The following is a 24,159-nucleotide window of genomic DNA, read 5'->3' on the forward strand; positions in this document are numbered from 1 at the left end:
AACAATAAGGATTTAGCATTACATTGTAAGGATATTGCATACGAATGATAAAGAGGTGAACGATCAGTCAAGTCGGTGAATGCAAGTAATGAGAGAGGTTGTACAGCAGGGATTCAATAAATCAAGTGAGCGACCATGTACTAACACATGGACAGATGACCCGTGTTGTCTGATTGCTTGAAAGTTTTATAGAAATTATTCTGAGATTCAAAACAAGTGACGAGTAGACCAGTCAGAGAGTTGGCAGCGTGTCTCTGTGTGTGGAACCAATTCGGTTAACTTTAGAAGAAAACAGACAATAATTGATAATTGCAGTAATTATATTTCCTGCTTTTATCAGCATTGCATGAAATGAGGATGTGAAAGTTCCAGATATCATATAGAGTCATAGCACGGAGACAGAGACTTTGTCCCAAACTGTTTCATGTCAACCAAAATGTCAATCCACACAAAACCTATTTCTCTGCACTTGACTCATATCCTTCTCAACTGTCCCTATCCATGTGATTGTCCGAATCTCTTTTACATGTTATTAATGTTCCCACCTCAATCACTTCCACTCGCAGCTAATTCCCTACTAATACCATCCTCTGTGTAAAATAGGATTATTTGGCAAACTAACGATAATTATTGCCCGCACTTGTTGCATTTGTTTAATTTATTTCTACGTGTTAAATTGAATTGTAACACTTTAATTTTCATCCCCCTATTTCAGGCAGACGTGTGGACACTCAGGCCGAGAGTAAAGGTAATTGCACTTTTTTTTTCATATAGAGGCAAAACCTATATTCTGATGATTCCGTTCAAACACTAACTTGTGCTGATGATCTCCTTGCCTTAATGTGCAAGTTGAACAGCTGTGTGTTCATAACTAATGGGGATGCATTATTCCTGAAGGTTTCTTATTTCAGGGGAGCAGAGTGTGAATACTCAGTTCCTCCGCACACTGCCGTTCTCAGATCGAGAGTCAACACATGGAGATACTGTGAAGATGCACCGAAACACGCAGTGCTGCTGGCGGAAATTTATATAAATTATTTCACTCACAATTGAGCAGTGACATCATGCTCACATGACTGGACATCCCACAATATTTCTGGCTGTGGGAGACGGAAATGCTGTTTCATTTTCAGATGTTCGCAGGGCGGATCAGTGAGTTTTTCTCGCTATTCAGAGTGCCCACATCCCATGAATGAGAAATAAAAATCTTCTCACGTTGGCTAGTTTAGTGGAGACCCTCGCTCTCTGTGAGTCGGCATCATTTTTTTCAAATGACCATTCGCCCTTCTCCATCCACATTACGTATCCTGAGTTATATTGCGATAGCCTGCATTTTTACCATGCCCTCACTCCCGTTGCGTTGTGAGCCGGGAATGCAGTCGATGATTCGATCTTTTACAATTAAGCAGTGTTCACGTTGGTGACCATTTCTATATTTACAGAGACAGTGAGGCTGAGACTTGAGAATGGGGGCAGTCCTTGCGCTGGCCGAGTGGAGATTCACTACAAGGGGCAGTGGGGAACTGTGGATGATTATGAATGGGACATGCCAGATGCTGCAGTTGTGTGTCGGGAGTTGGACTGTGGGAACGCGGTCTCTGCCCCGGGCGGGGCTCACTTTGGACAAGGATCCGGACCCATTGTGACCTTGGATGTTGAGTGCAGCGGGACCGAGCGCGCTCTGAAGGAGTGTCAATCAGAGGAATGGAGTCACTACAGCTTGCCACACGACAATGATGCTGGTGTCGTATGTTCAGGTAAAAATCTATTGCCATTTCTGTGTAGGTTTGTCACAAGTCAGTGCTGTGTGGAACCAGAAAGGGATATGATAACACAACGACAACTATCCAAATATTATTAACATGATACTAACAAAACCCCCAATTTATTCGGTGTTACAATATACTTTGTGAATATTTGAAGAATTCCTGTTACCGTTTCCACTCCGGTGAAGGGGCAGGATAGGTGTCGATTGTGATGTCATTTGAAGCCACATTGAGAGAACTGCGCTGCAGGAATTATCACATTTACAACCCAATGCATACTGACGTTCGACATTGAGTTGGCTGGCAGAATCACTTTGTGCCATTTATCTCTAGGTTGCAAGTCGCTTTCTGTCAGATTAGATGAGGGTCGGGGTTGTGGGTGAACATGAATGAGATCGACAGGGTAGCTAACTGATTGCAGGAACAATTTATTTCCAGATGTACCAGACCTAAAATTAATCACATTAATGTTTATCAGAAAATAATCTAAGTCGCTGTTGCTATAAATTGCTCTGATTCTGTGCTTTTTTTAAAAAAAATCTCAGATCACAGACCTCTGAGGTTGGTACCTCAAAATTCCCAATGCTTTGGCAGAATGGAGGTTCAGTTCGGTGACACCTGGAAAACAATGTGTGGGCTTGAATGGGATTTGAAAACCGCCAATGTGGCCTGTGCACAGCTTCATTGTGGAGTCGCAGTGTCTGTTTCAAGCTCGATGCATTCTGGAGGCAGTGCTGTTCTCACGGCTACTGAGGTGTTTAAATGTATGGGCAATGAGACTCAGCTGGGGAAGTGCCCTCGGTCTTCAACCACACACCAGGATTGCACTGGACACAACAATGTCACCCTGATATGTTCAGGTGAGTACAAGCTTACCGAAAGAAAAAGACACATTTCCGCTTAATGTGTGTAAGAGTAATGTCGCTGGCATTCCTGACATTGCTTTGACCGTGACAAATCTCACCTAATCCTCAAGGTTCTCATATTCTCTGGCACAAGAGTGATGAGGTAAAATATACACGAAATTATTGAAAATTTAAACATTTTAAAACGTTTGCGTTTGGATTGGGAAAGACATTTCTTCAACTGTCCACAGTCAATACACTTTAGCGTCGACGTTGACTAAACGTCGCTCATGGAGGATAATGTGAATCGTTGGTCTATACAGATACATTGATGTGAATCTCAGACAATTAAAGTTATGACAAGACAATTGTTTATTTTCTGAATCTCCCTGACCCGATTATATTTTTTAACAATACAAACAGACTGTATGACATCATTGAAGATCACTCTTGACAACAACTTTTTCAGCAAGAAGTTCCAGCTCACAAACACTCGTTGGCTGATAGAGATTATCATGGTAATTTATTCACCGTTCGGTCCCTTACTTGCGACCCTTCTCAATCTCAGAACTTTCACGTTGCTGTAAATTTATCTTGCCTTCGTAACACGTTGTATTTTGTATGGTATGCACTTTGTCAACTGTCTGATTCACTACATCCCAATATGTAATATTGTGCACCTTTTGTCCCAAATCGTAACATTATTGCTTGTTACTCTTTCGATGATCAATTGGCAGGTCCCGTAATTTCTTTCGTTTGCTGCTTTGTTCATCAAGTAATATTCTCGTATATCTCTATCAATTCCAGCTCCATTGCTTCAATACAATCCATAACCTGTACAATACATATTAGTCAAAAATAGAAGCCTGTTCGCGTATCTCTTCGAGTATGCATCTCCTCAAGAGCCAGGACACACTTTGTCAATTATGTGTTCCACATAATTATAAACAATGTTTTCCTATCTTCCCAAACGCAAAGGAATTATTTCTCTCTTTCTGCCCTAAATTCTTCTATTCTTAAATTTAAGTTTAAGTTGCATTGCTGACTACTCTACCAAGTATTCTGTCAACTTGATGTATCTCAGCTTTTGAAGCTCCAGCACTTCTGTCAAAGTGCACTTATTCACAACATGAAGAGGGAAAAGGTGAAAACATCTAAATGCACGTTGTAAGTCATTTTCCAGGCTGCCAAAATATACTGCCTCAAACTTCTTTGCTTAAAGTTTCATCTGTCACTTATTTATCTGTTCTGCTCTCTTTGCATGCTCTACTGAAATTGGGAGATGTCATGAATAATGGTTTGAAAACATTGATGCATGGTATCAAGGGCTAATTTTGAAGTGTTACTCTGCATCTCAATGCAAATTCGAGGAAGTCCATGTCACATTCTACCAAACGGTACACTTTCACAGGTTATAATTGATTTCATTACTGTATGTTCGATGGGAGAATAAAGGTTCATATTATTGAAACTGCATATTGCAGCCAGCATCTGATGCACTGTTCATGATTTGGTCACCTGGACGCTCAACATCTTACTGTACAAAAAAACTTTTAACATTATAATTATCTCAATTGCCTCAAACTTGGAAACTCAGTTGTTGCACATGTTTCAGAAATTGCCTTCAAAAATAATTATTTAATACATTCGCCTCGTTAGCTGCACTGTATTGTAACACCCTGATGGAATCGTCTACCTCAGTGGGCTGAATGACTGGTCTTTTATATAAGGTAATGCCATCAGCGTTGGTTCATTACCCCCACAATCTGAAGTTGCCATGATGGTCCTCACCTTCTGAGCTGAACCCTCGGCTGATGAATAGTGACCATCAGGTTAAATCACCATCAACCACATCTCTCTAACAAGAATGCAGCCACGTATTCATCAGTAAATTGAGTTAAGCATTACTGCATGATTGCAAAAGTCAATCTAACCTGCACGAGCAATCGGGACCAAAAGTACACTGCTGTTATCAAACTATGGACTGCATCAAGTCAACCTTTACACCCTCGTTTCATAGGTTTTCCAGGACTGAGGTAAATGATCATAATCACTATCTTGGGAATACCCTTTAAATGTGAATAGTGGAAAGAGTTTCATGAAATGATCGTAATTATTTTGAAGACATTGTAGCTGTCATGTGTTGTATTGGGCAATGGAGGATGAGATTCGATTTATTTTCTCTTTTGAATCTTGAACAAGTGCGTGGATATTTGCAAACGTTTGTTTCTTTATTTGATCCAAAACAGGAAACAATGGTCCCCGATTGGTTGGTGGGGAGAACAGGTGCTCTGGGCGAGTGGAGGTCCTGCATGGAGAGCAGTGGGGAACGCTGTGCGGTGTTTACTTTGACTTACAAGACGCCAATGTGGTCTGTGAACACCTTTTTTGCGGGACTGTAAAGTCGATCCCGAGAGATGCTCGATTTGGGAGGGGAGCCCGACCAGTGTGGAAGGAAAACTATGAATGCCATGGAAACGAGCGACGATTGTGGAACTGTCCAGTTTCACATGGGGAAAGCTTCAACTGTTCACATGGAAATATGGCCAATGTCATCTGCTCGGGTGTGTCCTTTACAGCAATTGTTCTTTTGCTAAACAGTGTTACTGTGTACTTAACGTTTGGAATTATTTTATTTATACCTTAATTGAATGTCATTGTTGAGCCGATGGCCTGTAGGCCTTTTCTGATTAATCTCAGTTCAACTGGTGCACTAGTTCACTTCAGGAAGTCATTACCTTTCAACTATATGGTTAATAATCCGCAGTCGTATGTCAGTCAGTAAAGGTTAGACCGGCAGATGTCCTTCCATAAGGAAAAGTATTAGCCAGATGAGTTGTTAGGAGAATTGATGATCGTTTGACTGTTAGATTTGGAATATTTCACGAAAATTTGAACGATTATTATTCTGATACTTAGTCTTTCAGGGAACGGAGATGTGACTGGTGAGGCCAGGATTTGTGCTGATGCCTGATTTCATTTTAACTAAGTTGGTTTTACAGGCCTTTAGTTATGATTTTGTCACTCTTTTATGAGCCTGAAGACCTTGTCGGGCAGATCAAATGTGGAAACCAGATTTGATTTCCTGACAAACATTAGGAGCTGCATGAGTTGTGTTTTCAATATTTCTTCATAGTTTCCCTGGTCACGAGCTGAAACTGGGCTTCAATTCCAGAGCATAAATTTTCCAACATTCCTCCAGAGAATGCATAAAGCATCTGAATTACTCGTGTCAACATTTTTAAGACATGACATTCTGCCCTCAACTCCTGGCAGGGAATATCAAAATCTGCACAAATGGCGCCGCAGAAATCAGATGTATTCATACCTTCTAATAAAAGATTTTGACGTATCCATAGCGTGGAGACAATTTTCAAAAGAAAATGGAGAATATTGGCAGTTACGTTAGTGAGTGACAGTATCATGTTTTAAAATTTATGTGCTATCCCAAATTTTCATAAGTGTTTTGAATGTCATAATTCTCAAACACACTTGTTCCTCAATTTCCATTATCTTCTTGACCGTTGTCTCAGTCATGTTGCGGGTCATTTGCTCAGTGCAACATGCTCTGCCGTCAACCATGAGAGTAGTGGCAACATATAAATGGTCAAAGCCTACGAGTAGCATCTGCAGACTGACAGTCGGCCTGAATGGATGAGGCCGCGAGCTAAAGACGAGACTTTATTTTCAACGAATGCCAGAATAGCAGCACTTTTGTTTCCACGCCCCACTCAATTTATTTTTAGAAGAAATGTAATGACATGATGAAAGTATTTGAAAAAGTAAATGGACAAAATATCTTTATGATTGCAAATCACACATTTTCCTATGATTGTTAGTTCTCGAATATCTGTGTTCATTTCAATCGCTGTTCTCAGTAACTCTTATTTTACAGATGAAAATTGGGCGTTAAGACTAGTGAATGGAGAAAGACGCTGTGATGGCCGAGTTGAAGTTTACTCTCATGGAAGCTGGGGCGGAGTGCATGACACCGTGTGGGATCAGAATGATGCCAACGTTGTCTGCAGACAGCTGGGATGCGGTTATGCCTTAGAAATATATAATTCTTCAAAGTATGGGGAGAGTGATGGTGGTTCGTGGGTACATGTTGTCCAATGTCATGGACATGAATCACAGCTCCAGGACTGCAGGATCTCCAACACATTGAATTCGTCTGACATCGAAGGCAGTAGCGTAGGGGTCCTCTGTTCAGGTAAGTAGACTCTTCACATTTAAACCAGCTCAGATATATCAAGGTAAATATTCATCTGCTGAGTAAATTGAGAATGTACACTACTTGCTTGTCCGTGTCACTCAAACCATTTATTCATCGCTCGGATATCAGCAGATCTGAGGTGGGCGGCGGGTGCGGATGGATGAATATGAGAAATTGACACCATTTTGTTGTGAGATACAAGCATTACGTGGCAGGTCAGGTGAATTGGCTATGCTAAATTACGCAGAGTGTTATTTGCATTAGTCAGAGGGAAATGGGTCTGGGTGGGTTTAACGTCGGAGGGTCAGTGTGGACTGGTTGGTCCAAAGAGCCACTTTCCACAATGTAGGGAATCTAATCTTATCTCATCTAATCTTAAGGGGCGGCAGGCTGGCACAGTGGATAGCACTGCTGCCTCACAGCGCCAGAAACCCGGGTTCAATTCCCGCCTCAGGGAACTGTCTGAGTGGTTTGCACATTCTCCCCGTTTCTGCGTTAGTTCACTCTGGGTGCTCTGGTTTCCTCTCACATGCACCAAAGATGTGCAGTATAGGTGAATTGGCCATGTTAAATTGCTTGTAGTGTGAGGTGAAGGGGTAAATGGAGAGGAATGGGTCTGTGTGGGTTGCTCTTCGGAGAGTCGTTGTGGACGTGTTGGGACGAAGGGCCTGTTTCCACACTCTAAGTTATCTAATCTAATTACAGTTTCTTAACCCAAAAGTAAAGTTGACACACGTGCACAAAGAATGCGTTAGTTCTGATAAAGAGTCACTCGACTTGAAATGCTAACACCACTTCCCAAAGAGGCCAGTAAACCTCCTGCATTTCACCAGCAGAGTTGGAAAGATTGACTTATAGGGAGAAGATAAATAGACTGGGGCGTTTTTCCCTGGATGGTCGGAGGCTGAAGGGAGACCGGACAGAAGTTTATTATATCAGGAGGGGCATGCATAAGGTGAATAGACAAGGCATTGTCCCCAGGATAGTGAAATCCGAATCTGGAGGGCAGAGGTTAAAAGTAAGGGGAAAAGATTTCTAATGGAACTGAGGGAAAATGTTTGTCACAAAAGAGGTTGTACGTATGAAATATCTTGACAGTGAGGTGTTGGAGGATAGTACAGTTACAACATTTAAAAGGCATGTGAATTTGTGAATAAATAGGAAGGGTTTAGAGATATGTGGGTGGAATGTTATCAAATGGGAGTGGATTAATTTAGAATATGTGATTGACATGGAGGAGTTGGACTGAAGGGTTTGTTTCTGTGCTGGACATCTCTCGGACTCCATTACTTGAAATGACCGCATTTCTTTCAATTAGTAGAGCTTTTTATCTTCTCTGAGAAACGTCTGATCTCGTGCAGCATTGCAGAGACTGAAAGCGCAGTTTGAATTTTGTAGATAATGCACGAGAGACGGATTCCATACAAAACAAATGTCTTGAGATGTTTCACATGCAAAGTCGCCGCACTGCAATTATATAATATCTTGGGAGTCGCTGTGCTTTATGTAGCTCGGGATGGTGATGAGACCCTGAAAGGACGCTTTCATGATCATTGAAATGTCGAGGCAATGGCTTCTTGCTGATTGTGTGTTAAGTACTCATCTCGAATTACAATCGGGGACATTGCAACAGCATTGGAACTAAAGTTAGGGGAATGCTGTGCGGTAGATATAAGCAACTGTGTGACTTGCCATCAATCAGAAAAGCAGTTTGCAAGCAGTGAGCTCAGGGAAGGTCTCCTCTCGTGTCAGGTCCAGCGCACAAGTTGTCAAAAATTCCATTGTGCAGAATAACTTACAAACAGCTGTTATGCTGTTGACCTGATGGAAGCTTCACTTTTCCTCTATAAAGATCATAAAATGCTTCGTTAGAAGCTGAAGACAGTGTTTTTAGGGCGAACAAGTTTATTCTCAAACTGCAAGAAGCATGATTTAGACCAGAGCAGAAAACTGTGTGCAGTTAAGGAATCCACATCAGAGGATGGATTTGACAGTAATGGAGACAATGCAGGGGGCAACGGATGAGAGATTTTCTTGAGATGAACAACATTTAGCTATGAAGACAACTTAGCCAGATTTGGATTCATTTCCTTTGAACAGATACGACTGAGTATGGGCAGGATTGAGGTGTATAATAAGCAAGAAGGAATCTTTCCCCTATGTTATGCAATTGCTTACCTTGTGGCACAGAGTTAAGGTGATGGACAGAAGGTTCAGAGGGACCTGAGGATATTCTTTTTCATCCACTGGGGCGGTGGAGTTGTCTGGAACTCAGTGCCTGTAAATGTGGTCGAGGCAGAAACGTTAGTGAAATCTAAGATATATTTAGATGTGCACTTGTGATGCGAAGGAGTTAAGGACGACCCAAGTGCTGGAAAATGAGATTAAAATATTTAGGAGCTTGTTTTTGACAGAAACAGAATTGGTGGGCCGAAGGTTCTTTCTCTGTGCTGAAGACTTCTTAAATCTTTGATTCTGTGAATTAGTTCTGGACATTTGTATCTAAGTACACGTGATAATAGCCTGAAATGACTTTTCGTCCCCTTTCAGTATTTACACTTCTACAACTACTCAAAGTGCTATTGCTGTCATGCTAATATATATGTTGTCTTTCAGTTATATTCTCGTAAGGTCTAGTATTCTCATGTGCGCTGATGAATGAAAGCTGAGACAGTATTTATATTGGACGAACGTACAGTTATGTGCACTATAAAATAGGGTGAGCATTAGACAAAGTCACGCGTGGACAGACATCAACGGAGTGACAGGAAGAGAAAGCACAAATGCAACTGTTTGCAAAATATTTCATGGAATGTTCAACATAGAAAGGGAAACTGAACCTGGCAGTTCCAGGTGCAATAAGATATTTTGAAACATTTATGTGCTGTACATTCTTGCTAAAAGGTTACACTTGATCGATTAATTTTGTAAGAAATTAAGTTTCAGCACAATAAGTACTTCTCATGAGAACATTTAAAACGCTCTTTCCTGTATCTATACATTATGTGGCCCTGAGTGATGAAGGGAATGTGCATTGAATGTGTAATTTTTTCACAGAGCACTTTCAGTTCAGGCTATCAGATGGTGGAAGCCCTTGTGCTGGTCGAGTGGAGATTTACTACAATGGAATATGGGGCTCAGTTTGTGATGATTCATGGGATGTGGTAGACGCTGAAGTCGTTTGTAAACAACTGGGTTGTGGAAAAGCACTGGATATGCCACTCCCTTCCTCCTCTGGACCGGGCTCAGGCCACATTTGGTGGAAGGACGTGAAGTGTTTTGGAAACGAATCATTTCTCTGGGAATGTCCTTCAGTCCCATTGGGTCACCAAGACGACTGTTCTCATAAAGAGGATGTGAGAATTATGTGCTCGGGTGAGGCCATTCTTCAATGCTTTTACTTTGCTCGAATGTTGTAGGTGAGACGTCATGCTGACGTATGTTCACTGAATTCGAAGGAATGTAGAGCAGCGGCAGTAATTTAAAGAAACGATCTCTGACACTTACATGTACACAAAAAGTGAAAGAACAATTCGTTTCTCTAATCTAACTTGCTTTTCTGTCAGTTTTTTTTACCTTCTATTGATACAAGACGCGTTTGTCATGAAAAGTGTCATTTTTGATCTGTTGTCACGACTCCAAGTGGATGCCAATATTGCCCTGATTGTCATAAAGAGTTTACTAAAACTTAATTCCAAATTTATGATCTTTACTTTTGTATCGGGCCACCAGAAATATGAGACCTGTTCGTGTGTCTATCGAACAGTGTGTGACTCGAAAATGAAGGGAGTTTTTTTTCTTTATGTTTCCGAGCAGACTTCACTGTATCAGACACAGCTCCTGGACAATTGTATCAGACCTGTATTGCCTGTTTATTACTGTGCACTTGCGGTTTTCATGATTTTTCAGAACAGTAAAAATATTCCGTAATTTGCTTCCAACTGAGCAGTTTGAAACTTCCCTGGTGATACGAAATTAAAATTGATTGCATATCTACCAATATATATATATAATTGAACAGCCATGATATCAGAACCCGTTCCAGTGGATCGCCACTTCTGCAAAGTGAACAATTTACTTTTAACACAGGCTTTCTGTTTTCTGTCAGTTTCTGCTTCTCGACCATTTCGGGTTCTCAAACAGTTCGCCAGATTCTAGTAGTGCCTTGGTCAAGTCCTTCGAAACTCCATGCACGATACACATTTGGCTCGCTCCTTTTTTCATTGCAATATGTGTCATGAAGAAAACTGAACACAACGGTCCGCGGATGCTGCGAATCTAACACAAAAAGGAAAATTTCTGGAAAATCTCATATGTCTAGCAGCATCCGTCGAGACAAAGAGACAACGTTTCATGTCCAGTGACGCTTCCTCAATTCGGAATACGCGTCACTGGACCTGAAGATTTGTCTGTGCTTTCTCTCTTCACAGATTCTGTTGAGTTTCTCCAGCAATTCCCTTTGTTCATATCATGCATCCTGCTCGTTACGGCAATCACAGGACACACCAGCGATATGAACAATCTAACAATCTGGATATCTGTTATTGTTTGAACAGAACACAAGGAGCTGCGGCTGGTGAATGGAAAGCATCGCTGTGAGGGAAGAGTGGAGGTGTTCTACAATGGGACCTGGGGAACAGTGTGTTCAGACACATTGGATTCACACGTTGCCAAAGTGATTTGTAAACAGCTGCACTGTGGTGCGTTCCAGTATGTTGAATACGACGCTCAATCATTCGGAGCAGGAACGGGAACTATTTGGCTCGATGAGATGGAGTGTCTGTCACACGAGTCGACACTGTGGCAATGTCACACAGATCCGTGGGGTCAACACGACTGTCAACACCGGGAGGATGCTGGTGTAGTTTGTTCAGGTAACATGACAAGCCTTCTCAATGTTCGGGTGTCATTTCAAACATGAATTTCCAATAGACTGAGCATCTTTCTCCTTCCAACAGAGAGCAATGTGACAAAGGAGCAGACCCTCAGTTCAACTTACTGCCATCAACAATTAGGTGCGTCTTCGTTCTCTATGTGCGAATTCTTGGAGATTCTGCTTTGTACTGCATTCAATAATAATCAGTTCTGTACCACAGATACGCAAGACAGTGTGCACTTGCATGGAGGAAGCAGCAACTGTTCTGGAAGAGTGGAAATCATGTGCGATAAACGCTGGGGAACGTTGTGTGGCAATTCCTGGGATATAACTGATGCTAATGTTGTCTGCAGAGAGCTGGGATGTGGCTTCGCTCTATCAGCCCGAGATGAGGCCGCTATCTCCCAAGAGAAAGATGTTATCTGGCAGAATGATGTGAAGTGTAAGGGAAGAGAATTCTCTCTGTTGGACTGTCTCTCCGCAGCTCCAGCTAACAGCAAGTGTAACCACAAGGAAATTGCCAGTGTAAAGTGTTCTGGTAAGATTGATGCTGACTGACGTGCGCCATTAATGTTAAAAATCAGGGCAACTATTTGATTTCCAGAGTTACATTTCCCTGCATAATTATTCGTACTTTCTGTTCCACAGGATCCGAGTTGGTGACGGTCTCCCCTTCACCTCCACCTGCGGGTATTTATGACTGATATTATTATTAGTATTTGTGTTCGCGTTACTTTTCTGAAAAGTGACATTGATGCTGTTGGCATTTTCACGATTTGGAAGCTAGTGTCATTGTTTCCTTAATGATGATTATTTACAATTTTCCATGACAGACCTTAACTATGCTAAACCCATTCGTACTCCCTCCTTTCAGGGCAGGAAAGCCCTTCTATTTCCATGCCAGTTGTCGTCTGTTCATCTTTGGGAGTCTTGTTAATCTGTGAGTTAATCGCATTACGGGTGGTCATGCAAAGAAAATTGCAAATGAAAGGTAAGCATCATATCTACCGACTGAGCTAACACTGCGTCTCTTTCACTGTTGCATATGTTCTCGGGGCTGTAGGTTTTTATTGCAGTTTTCGAGCATTTGAGTGAGATGGTCACGATTGTTCGGCACTTCTTGGCTGTCTGTTTTCATCGAGGGTCTTTACCCAATGAAACACTAAGTTTTAATAAACACTCAGATAGATGCATCAAATCTGTAAATAGCAGTTAAAAGAATATTCTAACTGTGTGAAGTATGCATCAAGTCGCTCAATATATTTGGAGAGAAACTGAATTAACGTATAATGTGGAGTTGCTCCAGTCATTATCATTGGGAAAGAAATATAATGAGTGCACTTTCTTATCTTTCAGTTAACATATACATGACATTCCAGAGCAGGTCAATGACGGCAGCAATATGTCTCCGTTTCATTGAGTTATTTGCAGACTGCCTCTAAATATTTCTTCATTAGTTACTATTATTTATGGTTCTTCAGTGTCTGGGTGCTGCTACCACAACCCAAGATCATTGAGAGGATGAAGAATCCTTTTAAGGGAACTTCCAGTTAGGCAACAATTGGCTTCCCTTGACTGAGCAAATGATGCTTCTGTGCTTTGCACAATAATTTAAAAGCGTTTGCTTGGGAACCATTTTCCACGAGTTGGCAATGACAATCAACACTAATAACAATCATTTTCTATCCTTTCACATGCTCTTAATTTCCCTTTACATATAGCCATAAAAACTAGGCACTTAGTCTATCACGATCAAAGTCATCAAGGTGCACCTTATTTCATTCGTCTCACGTTTTGGTTTTTAACTAATTGTCATAATTATGCAATTGTTTAATGAAAGTAGTCCAATTCTAACAACATTATTATCAATCTTGTTTGTTAGCACCACGGTATGTTGAACATTAATTTGTAATCTCCTCAATGGTATCAAGTTTTTTTTAAAAAATATAGGTTATTAGCATTTTCGTTTTTTCATTGCATGAAAGAGTTTCATTTTCTGCACTCAACATTTTCACTCACATGCACCATTGCGAGCTGAGAATTTTCTTGAATAGATATTTGAATCAGCAAAATTAGAACAAAATACCCAAATTTATACCAAGAAGAACGTCTCGTTCTTTCTGTTTAACATACTGGGTTCGGTAACTGATGTGACATGGAAATTAATCATGGCCTGTTCACTTGTTTTTCCAAGATGTTCTCCCTTCAGCGATCAGTCAATGTTGTGTGAAGATTCTAATCTACAGCATTGTGTGAACTCTTTCCTCTCTCCCCTGGTTCTTCAGATATAAACACCTTGTTTCTGCGAGTGTTCAGCTACAAATGCTGACCAGTCTCTTGTTTATTCAACAGAACTTTACCTTGGTGGCAGAGGCTCACGCCTTGGTTTGTACCAAGGAATTTATGAAGAAATTGAGAATATTCCCCCTGGCAAGAGGACGGACCACAAACATGGACCAGGTATATATTTCCTATTGTATAGTGAATCATGACTGGATAAGTATAGCTTCCATTTAATTTGCAGTCTTCCATGATCAATGACTGAATGAACATGATTAATAGTTAATACACAGTCGTCGTGTGTGGGAAGCTATCTCATTAACTGTGTCTCTGTCCGCATTTCGTGAGATGAAGAATTTCAATCTGATAATTCCCACTGGCCTACATTCCTGATAGATTAGTTCTGGCATGTATTTGAAAATGCAAACAGAACTATCATTTTCACTTCTACCCTGGTTCCACCCTGACCCCTTCAGATGGCTGGACAACTAATCAGTTCGCCATTGATTATAAAATAATATAACTTTTGCAGTAAGTATGGATTACACAGCACCAAAGAGCGAAAGCAAAATTGAGGAATCAATGTATAAACAAATATGATGAATCACAGAAGATGAGTGGTGCTGAAAGTGTGCATATGACACTGAAACTTTGCAGGTGTTCAGATACAGTGTAAATGAATGGAAAGAAAATGTCTGGTAGATGATAAATGTGAAATTATCCATTTTGGTTGGAATAAAATTAGAAATGACTATTATTTGAACGGACATGGCCTGAAAAGTAGAGATAGCAGATTTAGGACTAAATTGAGGAGGAACATTTTCACCCACAGGATTGAGAATTTATGGAATTCCCTGCCTCATCAGATGTTTTTAGAACAGGGGTGAATAATGTTTTGAACGTTAAAATCGTGAGTAAGTCGAACTGAAGCCACGAAAAGATCAGTTATGATCTTATTGAACGGCGGAGCTGGCTGCAACGGTCAGATGGAGTACTCCTGCTCTTAGATCTTATATCATATTCCTTCCCGCAGTGGGTTCACTTGACATTATTCCAGATATTTCTACAGGCACGATTAAAGAACAATACTTTCTGTTGTCACCCTGCAATTAATAACATAAAACCTTCATCTACAGTCCATAAGTCTACGACATACAGGATCAGGATTAGATCATTTGGCCCATCGAGTCTATTCTGCCATTCAATAAGGGCTGATGTGCTTCTCAACCACTTTGCTTTGCCTTCTCCTTGGATGTTTTTATCCCCTTATTAATCAATAACCTTTGTATTTCTGTTTTAAATACACACTGATTGGCCTCAATAGCCATCTGTGTTCCATAGATTCGCAAGCCTCTGGTTGAAGAATATTTGCCTCATTCTAAATCTTATTGGTCATGCCTTCTCTTGGAATTCGAGTTTGAAAATAACTCTCCACTTTTATTTTTAGTAATTTATGCTTCCATTGACTCACTCAATCGCATTGAATACTACACCAGCCACAACTTGACTGACAATAATCCCGGATCTGAAAATCTTGAGGTGAAATCCAACAGCATTTCAGGTGTGTATGGCATCACTTTCTGTCAATTCATTTTCGTCGTACAAACTTAACGATGGAAACCCTCACAAGGTAGTGTGACCACTGGCTGTTTCATGAGGAATGTTGGTTAAAGTGAAAATCGCTGTTTTGATACCACATGATCATGGGCATGGTGTGTCTTGTTGCTCACAGAGATTATAGAGCCTATGACCTCTACTTGTAATGTGCAAAGAGACGTGCGTTCGATGTTGTTGCTTTCAGGAACTGCACGCACACCCAATCCTGAGGAAGAATACGTCTTCGTAAGCTGAACATTACAAAAACAACCAGGTTATCATTCTAATCGCATTTTTCCAGCACACCTTGGCCCACAGCCTTGTGTGTCTTGACATTGCAAGTGCATCACTGAATACTTTTTTGAGCGTGTTTTGCCTCTATCACCCTTCCTGGCAGAGAGTCCAAGATTTCCTGTTTACTTCTCCCACCACTTCTCTGAAATGTATGGCCTTTGGTCATTGATCTCTCCACCATAGAGAGATGTTCCTTCCTGTCTTCCCCAACTACAGTCGTCATCATTTCATGACTCATCGCAGGCATGCCAGCAACTCTGCATGCTCAGCTCCAAGTCAATCAATTGCAAGACAGATACAGCGGTAGGTCTCTCAGCCCTTCGTAACTCTTCCTCCTTTCAATGAGATAATTCCAAACTATGGTGTGGCCTAAATCCAGCTCCCTGCCTTTGAAGCATGTCCATAAATACCTTTGATCAACAATAATCTCGGCCACATTTAAAATTAAGAATTGATCAGACCTCAGCTAATTTTTGGGAAATATATTTCCAAACCCTGTACAGCTTTATCCTTTCTTGACATCTTCCCTGAACGGTCTGGCATTAATTCTGTGCATAACACCTCTCGAGCTAAAATAGTCTAATCAGTTGAAGTAGTTTACTTTATGTTCCCTGTCTTTCCGGGTTATTATCTTGAATAATTCAATCAGATAACCTTTCACCTTCTCATTTCCACAGAAAACAATCCCAATTTGCACCAACTCTGCTCATTCCGTAACTTCTGACTTATGACCTCACTCTTCTGGTCTCAGTTTCCAGCACTTGCCTTCTCTGAGACATTCGTCTCGTTTTCTAGTTATCGTTGTTGTGTATTTCAATTTGTATCAGTGATGCTCATCTTTCTCTCCAGGTCGAATTCGTGGTGAGTATGACGATGTTGAGACTGAAGATGCAGACTGTCATGATGGAAAGTTACAATTGGACAGTGATCCTGATGAAACCCTCACACTTTCAGATGATGACAGTGGTCTTTGTTCACTCGGTGAGTTGAATAACAGATACTCACATCTTTAACCACCTTTCTGTGCATTCACACTGCCATAATTCCTTTCCATTCCATGATAATATTATATTTACTGAAAATCCTAGAACAGCGTCCAAACCTGTGCCTCATTTCCACAGCTTGTCACTGAGAAAGCAATGTATTATTGGAGAACGATTTTTATTTCAATAGCATGAAGAACCGTCTTTTAAAAAATGAATTCGATGCTATTCATCATACACTGCGTTTTGTCAGTTCTTCGAATCGCTGATCTCCACCCAATTTTGTAATTACAAATCTACAAAATTGCTGTTTCAATGCATTATCAACTGGCTGTATGGAGAATATGAAAGATGGGGTTTTACGTGCTCAACAGTTTGAATGGTTTAGTTCTTGTAGCTCACAGGGAATACAGAGCCTAGGACCTTGACTTGTAATGTGCAAAGAGACGTGCGTTTGATGTGGCTGTTTTCAGGAACTGCACTCACACCCATTCCCGAAGAAGAATACGTCTCCTTAAGCTGAACATTACAAATGCCAATAACTCACGGCTGCCTTTGAAACCCAGACTATCTGATCAGCTGCTTAACCATTTTAGCGTTTTCGAATGGCATTTTGGAAAAGAAAAACTGCTCCAATGTTCCTTGTACTTCCAGTTATCCGCTTCCATTATTCTTCACTTTCTCTCCTTTTTCACAGAGAGTTGTTTAATTACTGTTGTGAGAACCCTCCTGTAACATGTAACAGTCACCACACGAACAACCAAGCTCCCATGTTTCTTTGAAGAAGGGTCACTGGGCCTGTAACTTTAACTTTGATGTGTTCCAAACATGTGTCCAGACATGCTGGGTTTTTCTAGCAATTCCCGTTGTTTGTTTCTGATTACGAATGGGCAAATGAGCTTCCTTGCACTGCATGATTCGATAGAACTATGATACAGCCGTTGCCATGTTACCTCTGTTGTCCAATCAGAAAATACATCTGCCTTCCCCTTATAACTCGCATATCGGTGGCGCCTTCACTGTTGACATACACTGGATGTGCGATCCAAACTTTTACAACGTACACATCAAACCCATAATTGCGACGTTTCCCGCTGAGTTCCAATGTTTCTGATGCAGAGGAGAGAATGGGATGCCTTGGCTTTCTGCAAAATTCTGGAATATCTTGAGCACTATGTAATGTTGAAAATCATCATGGGAAACTTGACATTTATTTTTGAGTTAAACATTGAATACTTTCGTGAGGATTGTTTAAGTTAATGAAGAAAGCAACTTTTATTGTTTCACAGAGATCTATTAAATTATTTTAGGAGTGCGAAAGAAACCAAAGATATTTGTTTATCTTGCAATTTCAATCAACATCTCACCTGCAAAATCGTGCATGGCCAATGATATACTTTTGAACATTTCATAACTACTATCATTTCGGATATTGCCCAGCCAATATTCGAACAAACCAGAGGCGATGATCGTTTATGATATTTTCAGTGAGCTTGTTGATTGTAGAATAAATATTGGCCCAGTGATCACTTGCTGCACACATCTCTGCTAATCTTCAGAGTAATTTCCAGGCTGTCGTTTGCATCCAGCTAAAGACACAGATAGAGAAACATGTCAATGTGCCTTCCAAATATGGCCCGTCATCAGTCTGACATTGCAGAGGCAGAATTAGTCTTGTTCCTACTCCATGGAGTGAGAGTTTCAGCTCGGGATTGGTAGATTCATGTGCTGTGAATAGAGCCAGAGGCGACTTGAACGCGTGGACTCAAATTATTTTCTTTATCATTTCAGGTAGATTTTAGAAGCGATTTCAACATGGGACGTCCCAATATTGCGAGAAGTCGCCGACTATCGTTTTGAATCTCCAAAATACTTTTCTCAATATAAGCTGCAACTGGTTGTAATTCAGCAGCATGTACTTTGGCATTGAAATGTATGTATTTGCAGATATATATACATTTGAAATATATCTGAAAAATTGCATGCTGTGTGTTTTAATGAGTTAAAAGTGGGTACAAACAGAGTGCATCGAAGTTATTTTTGATGTGTGCATATATTACGTAATTCATTTCTCAGTGTGGAGTTTTGAAGTCACAATAGTGGACGATGGTCCTGTGGCTTGTCAATGAGGTATTGAGGAAATTCCATGTGAAATTGCTTTGCTTTCTCATACCGAATGAAGGAGGCTTTTAAGCTTGTCAAGCCAAAGAATTCTATGAAGTGCTGTTTTGCTATTTATTGAAGGAAATATTCAGTCCATGAACTGGGAATATTTCTGAAAGTGATGTGCAAAATGTAGGACACAATTCATCAATAAAAATGTAGTGATTGCAAGTTTGTTTTGGGATTCTGAGTCCGTTTGTTGATGTCAGTGCCAAGTGTATGTGTGTGAGTGTCAGTGAGTAAGTGAGAGTGGTTGTAATTAGCTGTGCTTGTGCAACTGCATCTCTGAATATGAGAATATTTGTGCTTCGGCCAGTACGTTGGAAAGCCGATTGCAGGAGGGAAGTACACAGGAAATGGAAGGGAACTTGGAAAATTAACACACAGAAGGATCGTGGCTTACAATCTGCTTTTGTGTTAAGGTAGCAACGCAGGTGGGTAAGGTAAGCAAGGAGGCACATGACAAGGTTTCCTGCATTAGTCGGAAAATACGTGGTATAATTTTTATGCAGTCAGGTTGTGTGTTGTCGAAGTTTAATTCGGCCACATTTGGAAGATGACACACAGTTCTTGCTGCCACTCCACCGAAGTGACATGCAGGCTTTGTTGAAGCTACCACTGAAAGAACAGCGTGCAGGTGTGGGACACTGCAAAGGGTGTGATGCATGCTCTGTTTGGAGGGGCATGTTTGGTGTGGATCGCCAAAGTTGCGAAGGGGACAAATTGTGGAAGCACAATTTTGTCGAGGGGTGGGGGTGGAGGCGAGGTGTTAATTTTGAACGGGCAGAAAGGAGGAAACTTTGGAAGGGTATGAATTGAGGCACGGCATGTGTGAGAGTGAGAAATGTGTAGGATGATATTTTAAGGTGTAAACAAGCAGGGAGTGGTGGGTGAGAAAGACAGAACCGAAAAGTAGAGACAGAGATTAAAAAAAAGAGAACACATCCAGAGACGATATCTGTGACTGTGTCTCTTTGAAGTGGAGTCTCTGTTTATTTTAGATGTTGAATCTGTTGAAATAGGGTTAAACCATTCCCCACTTTCTCTCAGTCATCCCTTTTGTTCAAAGTGATATAACACTGATGGTCATGTTGATGCGAGTTTCCATATGTGTGTCTTTGCATTTTGTTGTGTTTGTACCAGTGTGTCTGTACCTGCCTGCAATGAGATACACTTTATCCGGGAGGGAAGTTTGATTGAGACAATAAACTAAAAAATGCGAGAGTCAAAGGCTTGGAAGTTCTCTCGCTTCCTCTCTCGACCCCGCCTCAGGCGACTGACTGTGTGGAGTTTGCACGTTCTCCCCGTGTCTGCGTGGGTTTCCTCCGGGTGCTCCGGTTTCCTCCCACAGTCCAAAGATGTGCAGATCAGGTGAATTGGCCATGCTAAATTGCCCGTAGTGTTAGGTAAGGGGTAATGTAGGGGCATGGGTGGGTTACGCTTCGGCGGGTCGGTGTGGTCTTGTTGGGCCGAAGGGCCTGTTTCCATGCTGTAATGTAAACTAATCGAAACTAAACTGATGGCCATGTTGATGCGAGTTTCCATATGTGTGTCTTTGCATTTTGTTGTGTTTGTATGAGTGTGTGTACCTTCCTGCAATGAGATACACTTTATCCGGGAGGGAAGTTTGAATGAAACAATAAACTAAAAAATGCGAGAGTCAAAGGCTTGCAAGTTCTCTCGCTTCCTCTCTCTACCCCCTCCCCCAACCCCGTCCTCCTCTTATATTCCAAGTGAGACAATGCCAACCAATACCAGTCCATAAGCGGCAGATATTTTTTCTTGGATAAAGCATTCAAACCAGTGAATTTCCTAGGTTACAATGATACATTATTCTTCAAGGAGAAAGTGAGGTCTGCAGATGCTGCAGATTAGAGCTGAAAATGTGTTGTTGGAAAAGCGCAGCAGGTCAGGCAGCATCCGAGGAGCAGGAGAATCGACGTTTCGGGCATGAGCCCTTCTTCAGGAATCATTCTTGCATGCTGCCTGACCTTCAAACCTGCGCTTGTAGAACTTTTGTTCAATCGATCTTGCCCCTGTGATATGAGCAGAAGGAGATGAACAGACCCAGTGTTGGCCTGAGCCCTTCAAATATTAAATTCTTCCGTCACTTAGAATCTGACTCAATAAATTACATAGAATTGTAAATTGCACAAAGTGCAATTTACATGTCCCTCCAAATTGCACAAAGTTAATCATTTCTCCTGATAAAAACAATTCACAGGGAGGGGCCAGAATACAGTTGCCAGCAAATTTTCGATTTAAGGTGTACAATGTCAGGAAACAGCCCAAATATAAATCAATTCGACATTGCAGAAGAAACTCATAGGTTTTTCAACATAAACATCTTTCACTCTGATGGAACCCGAAGTAAAATTGCAATCATCTCACTAGTGTGTGCATGTCTGTGTGCCTGCATCTGTGCGAAGCGTATGTGCGTAAGTGTCGTGGGTACCGGTGTGCACATCAATATAGATGGTTGTCTTTCTGTATCTGTATGCTGCTGTGAGTTGGTCGCTCTCTTTCTCTCTCTCTGATGGTCCGCTTGATGGCTTTCACGCTGCAGCTTCTCCTATGCAGTGGCGTTGGCAGTCCAGCAGAGGGTGGCGTTATATCAGTTTTAACACAAGGGAGTAATTGGGACAGAGACATTTCTCATCTCTCTTTCTCTCTCTGCCTTCTTCTTCTCTCCTCCTCACTCCTCCATCTCTCTCTCTCCCTCTCCCTGTCCCACTCTCACCTCGTTCTTCCTTCATCTGTCCCCTGCTCCTAATCTCTCTACATGTCTCCCGTTCTCCACACCCTCTCCCCCACGCTTTATCCCTTCTTCTCCTCCTTCTGATCCCTCACTGTCTCTAACTCTTTCCCTTTGTCGTGTTCCTGTCTGCCCTGTCCCTCTTCCTCTCTCCCTGAGTAACTCGGAAAATATTATGGGGAGCAATGAATTATCAGGAGGAGGTCACCTCGTGTGATCAAGACACAGGCTATGGTACCAAAGCACTTCTGTTGACCTGGACTGCAGAAGGATGTGTACACTTTGCCATACATTTCAGAGGTGCATAGTAGGGTGAGCCACAGGCAGTAATCAAACTAGTGCATTTGCTGCCAATTACCGCGCATTCCAAGAACACGTCACGTGGGTTATGAATGATTGTGTATGTCCTCTCCATAAAACCAGAAGTGGGAACCATTGCTTGCTCACTGTAATGGATGTGGCTATCAGATTTCGGGAGGTATTTCCATATTGGTGTGTGAAGGCAAAAAGGGTGGTGGAGGAGTTGGTACCTTACTTTACCCAGTATGGGTAACCTAGAGAGATTCAGTGAGACCAAGTCTCCAATTTTGCTCCGCGGTATTTAAGGAAGTCATGGATAAATTCTGCATGCAGCACCTTAAATAAAATGCGTACCATCCTGAATCCAAGGGAGCCTTGGAAAGGTGGCATCAGACCCTGTAGATCATGTTTATGAGCGCACTGTCAGGGTTACCCAAATGCTTGGGATAAAGGTATCCCATTCACATTGTTTGGATTAGAAATGCAAAAAGCCTCCACCGCTTCCTCTGGCAGCTCATTCCAAACACGAATCATGTGAAAAAGCTACACTCAGTTCCCTTGTAAATCTGTCCCCTCTCACCTTGAACTTATGCACTGTGTGTTTGGTTTCCCCTACCCTGGTGATTGAAAAGCCTTGGATACTCACGTTATGTGTGTCAATCGTGATATTGTAAAGCTTTACAATGTCATCCATCAGTCACCTACAATCCGGGGAGAAATCAGTCCCAGCCAATCCAACCATTCCTGGCAACACAAACAATCCAGTTTAGATTACAGCATTGTAAATCTTTTCTGCTTTCGTTTCCAATTGAAAAACATTCCCAACGAGCCTTTTATCAATCCTTTGTCTATCCAAATATTTTCATCTCTCATTGTCACACCTCACTCCATTTGTCACTCATTCATCCGTCCCTATACATTCTCCAGCGTACATATGAACAGCTTCAGAGCCAAAACCCATTCCGAAGGATGTCAGTGAACCCGAAACGTTAACTATGCTTGTTCTCCACAGACACTGCCAGACCTGTTGTGTTTTTTTTTAAACAATTTCTGTCTGTTTCCGGTGAATGTTTCAGTGCAAGACAATGTGGGAACAGTGATCAAAGTTCAGTATGTTTAAGGTAGGTAGATTAATGATCATACAGGTCCTCTGGTTCATGTTTTAGAATAGTCAACTGGAGAAATTAGGCTTAACTGATTCTTTTCAGGAGAAATGTAATTTTGTGAGGTGGGATTCATTTAAAGGTCAATGATCAGAATCCGGAATCACGTGGAACCATACAGTCGTACATCACGGTAACAGACCTTTTGATCCACTCGTCAAAACTGATCAAGTTTTCCCAAAGTAGAGCAGTCCCATTTGCCTGCAGTTGTCCCATTCCCTCTGAACTTTTCCTAGTTATGTAACTGTCCAAATGTCTTTTCAATTTTTTAACTACACCTGAATCAACGTCTTCCTGTGAGGCAGAAAAGTTAGGACGGCAAGATTCGGAAATTGCAAATGACAAGAGATATCAAAAGTTTAGTCAGAATGAGAAAAGGAAGCACGTGCTTCGAAAATTGAAATCAAACAAGACCATTGCGAGGTTTGAAGGAAGCAGAGAAAACATGAACAGATGAATTATCAGTGCTAAAACAGACCATAAAATGGTGTTGGCCAGTAGGATCAGGGCAATGTATTGTTGCATTCAGAGCAAGAGTTCAGTGTGAACAGACTTAAGGACAAAGGAGGGAATTTATGACGAAAGCTCGAGGAAGGGAGTCAGGTCCTTCGTGAATATCTCGCATCCGTATCCACAAAGTAAGAATGAGATAGATGATGGCAAGTTTCGGGAGGAATATGTTGATATTCTGGGTCATGTCAAGATTAGGAGTGAGGAGGCTTCGGGTGTGATTTGAAATATCAGTTTAGATATGTTACCAGGATATTGAAGGATTTGGTGGCTGGGGTATTTGCTGAGGCTTTGTCAGAGATTCTTGTATCTCTTTCGCCACAAGAGAGGACACAGGAGACTGGAGAATAGCCAATGTGTTTCGTTTGGTTAAAAAGAGCAACACTGTTAATTCAGAGAATTACATGTAGTT

At 41.4% G+C, this 24,159-nt stretch overlaps 2 protein-coding genes across 2 annotated transcripts in view; both read left to right on the plus strand.

The window, feature by feature from the left end:
• The window catches only part of LOC122546133 (scavenger receptor cysteine-rich domain-containing protein DMBT1-like), a 29,847-nt gene extending 14,253 nt beyond the window's left edge, over window positions 1-15,594 (plus strand). The window contains exons 2-12 of the mRNA XM_087975335.1: window positions 716-748; window positions 1,443-1,757; window positions 4,861-5,175; window positions 6,507-6,824; window positions 9,885-10,202; window positions 11,384-11,724; window positions 11,911-12,241; window positions 12,352-12,393; window positions 12,578-12,694; window positions 14,056-14,163; window positions 15,431-15,594. Coding sequence (XP_087831461.1) covers window positions 716-748; window positions 1,443-1,757; window positions 4,861-5,175; window positions 6,507-6,824; window positions 9,885-10,202; window positions 11,384-11,724; window positions 11,911-12,241; window positions 12,352-12,393; window positions 12,578-12,694; window positions 14,056-14,163; window positions 15,431-15,594 — 2,402 coding nt within the window. The remainder of the gene's footprint in view (window positions 1-715; window positions 749-1,442; window positions 1,758-4,860; window positions 5,176-6,506; window positions 6,825-9,884; window positions 10,203-11,383; window positions 11,725-11,910; window positions 12,242-12,351; window positions 12,394-12,577; window positions 12,695-14,055; window positions 14,164-15,430) is intronic.
• Window positions 15,595-16,118: 524 nt separating this feature from the next.
• Window positions 16,119-24,159, plus strand: part of LOC148144479 (scavenger receptor cysteine-rich type 1 protein M130-like) — a 39,738-nt gene continuing 31,697 nt past the window's right edge. The window contains exons 1-2 of the mRNA XM_087975336.1: window positions 16,119-16,176; window positions 16,723-16,854. Of these exons, the coding sequence (XP_087831462.1) occupies window positions 16,119-16,176; window positions 16,723-16,854 (190 nt within the window). The remainder of the gene's footprint in view (window positions 16,177-16,722; window positions 16,855-24,159) is intronic.

This window comes from Chiloscyllium plagiosum, unplaced genomic scaffold, assembly GCF_037043375.1.
Source record: "Chiloscyllium plagiosum isolate Xiang-an unplaced genomic scaffold, Cpla_swu_hap1 HiC_scaffold_27, whole genome shotgun sequence".
Lineage (NCBI taxonomy): Eukaryota > Metazoa > Chordata > Chondrichthyes > Orectolobiformes > Hemiscylliidae > Chiloscyllium > Chiloscyllium plagiosum.